The following is an 11,482-nucleotide window of genomic DNA, read 5'->3' as shown; positions in this document are numbered from 1 at the left end:
AGAATATACAGCAGGTTTATTCGTTATTTAAATTTCAGGAAGGCTTCTCTGATGGATGAAGAGCACAGTTGGGAAAAAAATTATCTACAGTAGATAATCCAGTTTATAAACCACACTGTAAGAAGGGAAGAAAGAAAATTCAGATGAAAAATGCATGGAAACAGACCAGAGAGAAATAGTTAAATGTAGTTTCCTGTCGTTGATTCCAGTAATTACGGACTCCTACATCTACGTGCATTGGTCTGTTCAGTGTTATTGGTGTTTGATCAGCCTGTTGTAATGTGGCAGGATCAATAATGTAGCAGCAAGAGAAGGATTTAGCTTTGGTTTATAGATTATATAAATGGTTGCCATCCTTAAAACCAAATGATAAACTCTTCTGATCATTCCTTAAATACTACATTTCACATGGCCTCATTTGGCAAGTTTGTTGTGGCTGTTATTTAATTGCAACCACCAGAAGAGGATAGATCAATAAGTATTGATGATCACTTCCAGTGAGGAGCGTCTGGTTTCGTTTGAATAACTCCGTTTCGCACGGAGAGAGTTCGCGTTGCAGAGGCTGGACGGATTTGCTTGATTGTTGAACTGCAGAGCTCGTCGTGGTTTTGTAAACCTGAGCTTGTGATTAATATAATTACTACCAGAAACGACTGTAAACGGTTAAATGTACAAAATAGAACTTTTTGTGGTATCAGTATCCCTTATTAGAGAACGTGTAGAAGAATGGTAAATACATGAATTGGTGCAGGAGTGAACAAGAGATTGCATTTATGGCGTGCCATATTGTCCAAATCAACATCCCTCATTTGAAGATGGTTTCCCGTTTAATTGCTCGACAGGATTTGTTCATGCTGTTCTGCTTCCTGCCATGTAAATGAGGTCTGTTAATGGAGCTGAAATCGTTTTTGGATTATTTAGAACCAAATGACGCAGCAGCACAAATAATAAGTCAGTGAGTCATGACTTGATTGCACTCTTTCCTCCTCATTGGAAGCTTTTTTACATGAATGCAAAGCTTCAGCAACTTCCTGTCGTGAATCACTGAGCTTTAAGCCTCGCTGTCGTCACTTAATTCAGAAATAATTACTTTAATCAGTGGGCTGGAAATAAAAGATAAATTGCCTCACAAATCACTGCTGTTTTATTCATTTGTCAATTCAATGACGATAATTTAAGACGATAACAGATGTGACTGCACCATAAAAAGCTCATTCAAATTTCCTCTGTCCTTTTTAGCCCTGCTATCGCCGTGGGCAACATGACTTTGATGCTGTTGCGATCAAATGAATTCACATAGCCTTTGGGTCAGAGCGGGAATATTCATCTATTATCACGATAGCTACTGTGATGTTTGAGTAGAAAAAGGTTTTCCATAATAAGTACAAAGACTAAGTACTTGGATGTTTTCTCTCTCTCTCTCTCTCTGAGGATATTGGAGTTGAGTTATTCTGAAAAATTGTTTACGTTTGTTTTCTGTTCATTCTGTAAAACAATGTAAATATCTTATTTTATATATTTCTATCCCGACAGACTGCTGATCCCACCAACATATCAGCCCAATGCAGCGTTTAGTATCACTAACATTATCAGTAATAAACTTTTTACTATTTTTTTCTCTTCTTCTTCTTCGCAGTAGTATTAAAATATGCTACCCTGCATTTGAAATAAACGGTGAGGCAAATAAAAAATTGAACTATGAAAAATTCATATCCTGATCAATCATGACTTCCTGATTCCTGAGGCCGGAAGCTATCTGGGGCGTTTGAGGACCAGCTCAGTCTGAATAAAGTTAGAGAAAACTGGGTGTCATCCAGGTTTCATATTCTTCATGTTTCATCACTGAAATGTAGACCAGCAACACCCAGGCCTTCATTGTATTTTAAACAACGACAGCTCACGTCACATTTACCCCCCCAAAAAGGAAAAAGTGGAACAAGAACAGACTGAACAGCAGCGTCCACTCATCTTACGAGAACAGAAGGATAAAGATCGTCGCTGAAAAATGAGACGTTTCATGATGTCATTGTGCTTTATGGTCATGGCTCATAATTTGACTGTAAAACTGCAAATAAATCTAATTATTGTTTGGGTGACTGTTTTCATCCTCCCTCAAAACCACACCCAATCTCTTTAATCCCTGACATTAATATTTACCTTTATTTTTACATCAGCAGTTATACCTGTATGTTAAGAGGGGAGTTTCACATAACATGTTCCCTGATGATGATGATGATGAATACAGTATATTTATTACGGTAAATAGAATGTTAGAGTACAAGTACAGTCACACAGTAGTATGTATTACAGTACAAATACAGTCAAACATCCTGTCTAAGAGGAGCATTTCAAAAAAGCCCTTGCGGTCTTGTTTCCGTTGAAAGTCCTTAGTACATAAATCATCGACATGTAACAATACAAATAAACCAAAACCAATACCAGTAAAACCAATATTAAATTACTCAATTGATGGCAGTATTATAAAAAGATGATTTACCCATGTTGGTCTTATAGGAGGGGGTAATCAGGTTGTTGTTTGAGCTCCATGCCCCATTTTGAGTTGTTTAACCCTGACTTCTGTAGATCTAAAATCATTGCAGGTAAACAAAATGGAAAAAAATTGAAAAACTTGCATGCTGTAAACCCAACATTAGCCTGTGAAATAATATTTAATCTTTATTCAATTGCTAGTCTCTTACTTAAACTAGGATCATCTTTGTATAATATCATTTTCTCCACTTGTTTGCTGAGTGAAGTTGTTCATGTGAAGGGTTCAAATGTTGCTTGTTTGTTTAAATCAGGGGTCCCCAAACTTTTTCCTGTGAGGGCCACATCACTTTTCCCTTCTCTGATGGAGGGCCGGGGCCAGTTTGTAGGAAAAGTGTGATGATGGCAGGGGTGCCTAAACATTTAGGGGCCGAATGTGGAGGCAGGCTGTAGTTTAGGCTTCATCTCACCATCACAACTACACACAGTGACATGAATCGAGTGTCACACACGCAATGCCTCTCACACCCAAACTCAGTCTCTCTCCAGCATTATCACGAAGTGCAGAGGTGAAGAACGACTGGATCAATCAGCTGATCCAATACAGCTGCAGAGGACCAAACAACAAACCTCAAATTCTTGTAAAAAACCCGAATGCTGCACACCTCGGTTTCGAACCCAGGATCCTCCAGCAGGGAGTCAAGTGCACTACCCACTACACCACCCAGATGTTACCCTACCAAGCGTTAGGATAAATAGACAGTAGCATTGTTGACTTTAGACTAGAGGCACTGGTTTTGAATCCAGTACGACGTCACCTGGTTGGAGACACGCCCACTCCACATAACACAAAAGGAAAAAGCACAACATAACAACACAACAACATAGCAACACAGAACAACATAACAACACGCTGTGGTCTGAGAATACCTCAAGTTTCCTCACCTATACGGTGGCGTAGTCGGTAGGGTTACCGGTCTACTGCCAGAGGAACTGGGTTTGCATCCAACTGTGGGAGTGGGGGTGGAGTAGGGGCGGCGGGGTAGGCCCAGGGCCTTGCCTGGGCGGAGTGAACTGGACCACTGGTCCACTCCACTCCGCTCAGGTGTGCCCTGGGCCTACCCTGTTGCCCCTGCTTCATCTCATTCCCGTAGCGGGATTCGATACCAGGGCCATTTTGCCCCCCTCCACAGTGCTGCCAACTATGCCACCGTGGAGGTGAGGAAACTTGCCCTGTTATTACAAAGTAATTACTATGTAATAAGTTGATATTACAGAGCACCGGAACATTAACTTTCTGGCCGTATGTGACCATCATTAAAATTGTCCCAAATAAAAGGGAGGCTACTCATGTTGTATGGAAAGGAAAATAAGTAAATTCTATTTTGGGTCTCTGGTATTGTTCAGGGGGCCAGGCCAAATGTGGAAATGGGCCGGATCCGGCCCGTGGGCCGTAGTTTGGGGACCCCTGGTTTAAATGCTCAAGAGTTGGCATGTAAATTATAGCAAATTTGTATGTAATAAAATTCAGAGTTAAAATGTTTATGTGGGATTTTATTAACCAAAGTGTTCAATCATATGAAATAACACTAAAAATGGATCCATTCACACATTTCCGAGAACGATCCATGAATGGGAGCAAAGCGGAAATCCAGTAGGCGACAGGAAACATGTAATCTCCATCCACGAACCCGCAACAAGTCGATGCATTTTGTTTCCTTTGAAACACATTTTGTCGCGGCACATCCGCATCGGTCACGTGACTTTTTGTTAAAGCGATACGCGCACCAATCTGGGGTTTCACGCATGCGTACTGGACACAGTGATGACGCGCCAGTGTTGTTCGTCCCATCCCGAGTGTTACCTGCGGGAGGAGTGCCTGTCAATGTAACGCTGCTAATATGATTTTTTTGTTTTGCGACCCGCTCTCAAAAGACGAAACAATAATAAGATGAACGAATGAAGTAAATATAATCCGAAAATATCTTCGATTGCGGTTGCGAATCGTCTAATCGACAACATTGTAGAGTATTTTGGAGGCCTGGTGCTAGCTAGCTACTGGAGATCCTCGGGCTAGCCCGGTAGCCACCGGGCCGAGTGAACGCAGAGGAGGAGGAGGAGGAGAAGGAGCTCCGTGGGCCCGTTTGAACGGTCAGGTTTTACGGAAGCGAGTTGTTCCGTCTTGTCAAACGAAGACGCAACTTGCCCTGCTTGTTCGTGGCGGATATCGAGCAGCACACTCCCAGTACGCCTTCGCTTTGACGGCGAGCTAACGTTAGCGCTTCTGTGTTTTAAGCTAACTCTGCTATAAAATTGAAGAAGTTGGCTAAGATATAACTTTCTCAGTTAAGTTTAGCATATTTGGTAACTTCCCGTTTGTTTCTAAGCCTCTTCTACTTTTGTCTACGCCAACCAAAGGTCGGCAGTTATATATATGTCAATATATTTTAATCTCCCAGCTGAGGTTATCACTTTGTCAATCTTATCTATTGTAGCCCAGAGTTTGTTACTGTGTTCTAACACAACACGTGTTGATGTCTTTATCTGAGTTCCTTTAATCAATCGAAGGACAGTTCCAAATGAAGACTCACGGAGAACTGTGGAATTTGGTGTTGCTGGGACGTACAGGTGTAACCTGCTCGGCCGAACATTTTTAATTCCATACCATTATTCATCGCCTGTGCCCGAGACAACAGATCTGCTTTTTCTGTCTCTTGAGCCCATCTGCTCAAGAAGGTGTCCCCCCCCCCACCCCACTCAGAAACGAACTACAATGAATCGATACCTGCCTGTAGCCCGACAGCACTTTTTGGCTGCCCTTGCCAGCACGAGTGTGGTGGTAAAAAGTATAAGTGCTGTGGTGGTTCTCCTTTATCTGTTGTCGTGGGAGGTCAACTCTCCATATGTACTGGGAGTGACTCCAGGCTACCTTTTTCCACCCAACTTCTGGGTGTGGACGCTGGTGACCCACGGGGTGGTGGAGCAGCGTGCCTGGGGTGTGGCAGCCAATGTGGGGACAGTTATTGCATGCGGGCGCCTGCTGGAGCCTCTGTGGGGGGCTCTGGAGCTCCTGATCTTCTTCGCAGTGGTCAACATCTCGGCAGGCTTCCTGGCTGGATTCTCCTACCTCCTAACCTATGTTGCCACGTTTGACTTGGACTACTTGTTTGATGTACACGTCCACGGAGCGGCTGGGTTCCTCGGAGGGGTCCTGGTGGCACTGAAACAGACCATGGGCGACACGACAGTGCTCAGAGTTCCACAGGTGACACTGACAAATACGGAAAATAGTTTCTGCTCTGCATTGATGTGTGTTGCGTGTGCTTCTATTAAGCTTCAGTTAAATTGAGAATGTTGCCTATTATTGATAACCTTGTACTTCAGATGTGTGCATTATCATGTCTTAGGCCAGGGGTGGGCAAACTTTTTGACTCGCGGGCCACAATAGGTTCTAAAAATTTGACAGAGGGGCCGGACCAAGAACAGATGGATGGAGTATTTGTGTGAGCTAATATAAATGACACATGAAAGCTATCGCATTAAAGGATTTGGCCTTTTACAGGTAGCATTACAGGGAAAAGGTCAAATGTATAAGGTTTAATTATAATACAATTATATTTAATGATATAATTTGGATAAGTTTGGCGGGCCGCATTAAAAAGACCAACGGGCCGCATATGGCCCCCGGGCCTGGGTTTGCCCATGTCTGTCTTAGGCTATAGCCAGCACACAAAGGTTCTCGTTCCGTTCACAAGATATTATTTAAACGTGCTTTGCTTTTATTTTACATTAAGAGAGGATTTATCAAAAGGTGCGCATAGAGCAGGGGAAACATTCCCCAATGTTCTAAATGCATTTTCCTTCAAGAAGCAGCTGGTCAGCAATAGAAGGAGCAAAGTTGTAGCATTGTTCATAAGGTTACGGTTGAAACAATTTTCCTCCTAAATAGTTTGTAATTTTGAAAATGCCAAAATGTCCAGGAAAGCATAAATGAGCATAGCTTGTTGTTTAGCATCGGCAGTGTGTAGAATGAATGCTTTGTTATCCAACTCGACTAGCGCTAACCTTAAGAACATTTCCTCAAGCAGAGCCCTCATTAAATCTAGTTTATGTGCAGTATTATGAACTTGACGCGGAAACAAAGAACCTGTTCATTGGCCGCATACTTTTTTATGTGATAAACCACCAGAGCGTGCTGAATCGTTCGTGCAGGAGGGCAATTCCAAACCTTGTATTCAGGTGTGAAGGAAGCATAGCGAGTATTTAAACGTGGTATAAAGTGATGTGCTTATTTTCTTTGACACTCTCGGCACTCTTATTTGACAGAAGTACGATTTTGCCTGTGAGGGTGCGGTTTTATATAAAAAGCTCCAGCTACTTACACATTGGAAGAAATGTATTGTAGTATTAGCTTAACAGTAGAAACCACAGCATTGAGAAAGGCAACAGATTTAAGCAGACGGGAGAACAACATTTATTTAATGGGGTCGTTTTACTGGAGAGTATTTCCTCCTGTTTTGTTTTGTTTTTTGCACTCGGCATACATTCTTTATAGTATCAGTGCAAACATATACAAACAGATTACAACTGAAGATGGTGATTGCCATTTGCATAATAGCCAGTTCAAACTATATACAAGCCAATAGTTGGGCTATTGAGTATTTACTCCCCTGAAGAGGCATCTAAATGTGAATAATACCGTCATCTTTAAATATAACATTTTAAGATCAAATCAGATTCTCTTTTGTATAGCATCTTACACATTATCTACACATTCTAGATGAGGCTCTAATACCAGGAATATCCACTTTTAGCACTGCCTTGAGGCTTTCTGTGCTTGTAATGAGTTTAAACTGGGTCAGATTAGTTCCTAATCTTCCCAGGAGTTTAGGAAATGCACTCGTGTATCAAAACTCTGCTACATGTTGACATTGACTCCAGCCTACCACCTTCACCTCTGACCTCTGACCCGTTGTCATTGAGTTAGAGTTCCTACTTGTCACCAACCCGAGTCAGTTGTTGTCACCCAAGAGAAGGGAGATCAGCCTTTGTATTGTAATATGCGTTCATGATCACTAAAACCGTTTTCTGCTGCCGTCTCAGGTGAGATTCAAAGCAGCACCGGCTTTGGTGCTCCTCCTCCTGACCTTGCTTCGCCTGTCTGGGCTGCTTGATAGCTCCGCCCACCTCGCTGCATACAGTTATGGAGCCCTGTCGGGCTGGGTCTACCTGCGCTTCTACCAGAGACACAGCCGGGGCCGTGGGGACATGTCGGACCACTTTGCCTTTGCTAGTTTCTTCCCTGAGGCGCTACAGCCTGCCGTGGGACTGGTAGCAGGACTGGTCCACGCTGCCCTGGTGAAGATAAAGGTGTGCAGGAAGATGGTTAAGCGATACGACGTGGGGGCGCCCTCCTCCATCACTATCAGCCTACCAGGGACAGACCCACAAGATGCAGAGAGGAGAAGGTGAGTCGGATGAAAGAAGAATGTACAGCTCAGCTGCACGCGCATGGAGAACTGACTCTTTAATCTTATGTAAAGGTTGGCTTGATAAATTGGCTGACCTTGAAATTAAATATCAGATACTGGATCAGACAAAAGGGTGGTGGGGGTCCTTCTTTGACTTAGTGCAGGAAAACTTTGGGTTATGTTTCATAATATTTACCGTTTGACCAGGTGAACTTTGTGCCCGTTATATTTTTGATTGTGTATTTCCATGTAAAGCTTCAAATTAAGATTATAATTATTACTCAGAATCACCATTATGTGAGGTTCGCGGCTCTATCATTATAATTACCTTACTGATCATGAACAAAAGCATTTCTGCTTTTGCACCAGACAGGCGATTTCTTTTCTCATCTACTACATGTCCAGCCAAGCTAAACAGGCGCTCGCGTTCAAGGCTTGTGGAGGGGGCGGAGCGACAGGCTGCGGGTTTAATCATAACCATGGACGTACGCGTTGTTTCAGAAACAAAGAAGTCCAAGAACTGAGACTCATGTGACATTTGAGGGCATTCCCTCCTCCAAAAACGCCCCTAACAAACCCCAGTTTGCCCAACCCCAACATTCCTCCCATGAGCGGGATGAAGAATTTGCCCACTGAGGAGGCGCGATACATATTGGCCCAATCATTTGATCTTATCTGATAGTGTAGGGCCAAAATGTTTCTGTTCTCTTGGCATGTGCGGTATCTTCTTGCTGCAGTCGGTACTGATGCAGAACATGCTCCTCAAGCTCCAGGTAGAACTAATGAATATTTAATCATCCGGCTTTTACCCGATGCATATTAGTATTTCTTGCACTCAGGTGTGCACGAACTACAAGTTATGAGCTTTTACTTTTAAAGTAGTTTTGGCACATTAATGCCTCTGCTGTACAACAAACCCTCACTCACTAACACCCGTTATCAGGCTGTCTTGCTATTTGCCTTCGTTCTGTTGTCTTGCGGACATACTGCCAGTTGGGGTTAGCTCTTTGCTCCATTAGCCTCACACACACACACACACAAAGCATGCAGGCGTATTGCTCCTTTAGCCGCCAGTGGGCAATTCTGCTAAGTATTGTCGTCTATGCGGGGAAAACGAACAACACTCAACCAGAACACACTGATTTAACTGAGAGACCGTCGTTGTCTCTTATTTGTTGTGTTTTTAACCATATTCTGTGTTTCTACTGGGTGCTCACACAACTGCACGTGTACAACTACACCCTAAGTAAATATATTTTACTTGCTGCATTTAACACAGGTTGATGCTTTTACGCCAAGTACAAGTAGTTTGCTTGTGATGGAGCTCATCTTCCATTAATGTTTAGTGCGTAGAGGGATAATCTGATCATGATATTATATATTACTGCTTGTAAAATATGTTTGAATACTCTTACTGGTCCATACGGTGATGCCACCTACCACATCAGGCTAGAACTTTATGAGAACGCTTGAGCTATCAAAAGTCCACCTTGCTAGCATAACTCCTTCCCTCTGGTTAATTGTTCTCATTCCGTCTTCCTTGCAGACAACTGGCTCTCAAGGCCCTGAATGAGCGCCTAAAGCGCGTTGAGGACCAGTCTGCTTGGCCGAGCATGGACGATGAGGAAGACGACGAAGACGACGAGGTCAGAACGGACACGCAGCCGCTCCTCCCTGGCGGACGGGACCCTTCCTTCTCCTCGCTGAGACCAGCAGGGGGAAATGCTGCTGCGTCCCTCTCCGCCACCTTGTCCTCATTGTCCCAGAGTGGCAGTGTCCCATCCTTGGGCGGAGCACAACACCCAGAGACCAGCATCATCAGCTTTGAGGACGCACCTTCTAAATCGTAACAAATGGAACTCGTGTGTACGGATACGCTCACGCCGGGTCGGTGGCACTCGCATGTATGCTAGTTGTATTCAGCTGACTAGTATGCAAATGTATTCAGTGACCGTGACTCGGCACACACGCCAACAAACGCAACATCCTTGACCAGTTCATACACGTGATGCTGCGCTCAGAGACACTCTGTCGATGTCCGAATGAAGCCCAACGGGGGGTGGTAAATGTACTTTGCAGTTCAGATGTATTGCTTTTAATGCTCGGGGTAGAGGGGCATACTGGACGCTTAATTATTGTCCTCTTTACTGCGTACACCTGAAGGTCAACCAGAAATTCTGTCTTACCCAGACGTAGTCCCAACGTGCAGAGCTCTGTCCCCTTTATTCCGTGTCTCCCTCTTGCTTTCTAAATAAATAACAAAGTGGGTGTACAACGTTCTTTTTGTAAATCATTTTTGGAGCAGCCATATTTGTTCTGAATGCCAGCAACGAGAAAGCTGCGAATGACAGAGACGCGTGCCGAAATTCTTCATTCTTGTTAAAGGACTTGACGGTAAGAGTTCTGGCATGATGAAGGCAGAGACACAAACGTTACGTTCACCGGCTCTCGGTGCGTCCTGCCGTTAAAGGAAGACGGACTGATCCAACGGCTGGACCAGAGCGAAGCTGCTGATGAACTTTGACCGTCCAGGTGAAGATACTTTTGTTTGTGGGCCTGGTTTGTCTGCCGCTGCATGTTGTGTCTCTACAACAACAGGCACAGAAATTGGACCATGTACCAACTTTTACTCCACCTGATTTTTTCAGAACTATTTTCATTCTCTCTCTATTTTTTGTTTTGTTCTTGGTCTGTCCGTTAGAAAACAAAATCAAAAACACGTTTTTTTTGCAAACAGCATGTTAACGGTCTTTTCATGTTTGGGGATGATTATCACAACTTTATTTTGCAAAAAAAAATAGTGAATTATATTTGTATGTTTACATGAAGCATCAAGCTGAACTTTCTCCTACTTACACCTTATGGTATCTGGAATGATAAGGAGGAAGGGCTCATTATGTTGGATGAAGGGGGGGGGATCTGTCATGTTTGTGTCATCATGCAGCGCCATGACAGACAGGAAATATTGGTGCTTGCCTCGGAAGGAGAGTAGGAAGGAGCACGGCGTTTGTGTGGTCTGACTTCATAATGATCTAGAGTTCGTATCTGTGTTTAGTCAACTCTTCCCTTCATATTATTTGCGCCACTAACTTGAGGATAAAAGTTATTTATAGACAGGATGCCTGCGCTGGTCGGGCGTCAACCTGGTCGGGTTTACCAGACTCTCCTTTTATAGATTATCTGCAGAGTAAACCGTTGGCTATTCGTTCAGTTTGTAGAAGTCATCGCAGTTGATGTCAGTCTGTTATGGCAATCACCAAATCGCTGACTTTCTAATTGTCCGCCTGTCCTTGTGGATTAGAGTCAGTGGCAGCCAATCAATTATTTCAGATGTTGCAATCACGGCGATGACAATCTGGTGAATTGTTTTGTGAACTTTATGATCGGTTTTGTTTCCACGTTTAAAGAGAACTTCTAACAATGAACTTTTGCTGCACATAATTAACAGGGAGCTTAAAGAACGCTAAGCTCTGAGCCATTACGTTTCTCATTCCGCCTTCTTCCTGGAAAACGAAGTGCTTTAG

The 11,482-nt window shown here is 43.5% G+C and overlaps 1 protein-coding gene across 1 annotated transcript; it reads left to right on the top strand.

Annotated features, from left to right (window-relative positions):
- Positions 1 to 5,260: 5,260 nt before the first annotated feature.
- LOC137913883 (transmembrane protein 115-like) lies at positions 5,261 to 10,212 on the top strand. Its single transcript, XM_068757503.1, has 3 exons — positions 5,261 to 5,752; positions 7,591 to 7,955; positions 9,505 to 10,212. Exons 1-3 carry the CDS (start codon positions 5,261 to 5,263, stop codon positions 9,806 to 9,808), a joined length of 1,161 nt encoding a protein of 386 aa, XP_068613604.1. The 3' UTR covers positions 9,809 to 10,212.
- Positions 10,213 to 11,482: the final 1,270 nt, after the last annotated feature.

Source organism: Brachionichthys hirsutus, unplaced genomic scaffold (assembly GCF_040956055.1).
Source record: "Brachionichthys hirsutus isolate HB-005 unplaced genomic scaffold, CSIRO-AGI_Bhir_v1 contig_304, whole genome shotgun sequence".
NCBI lineage: Eukaryota > Metazoa > Chordata > Actinopteri > Lophiiformes > Brachionichthyidae > Brachionichthys > Brachionichthys hirsutus.
Note: the sequence above shows the minus strand (reverse complement) of the source record. Positions and strands in the feature narration are given on the sequence as shown.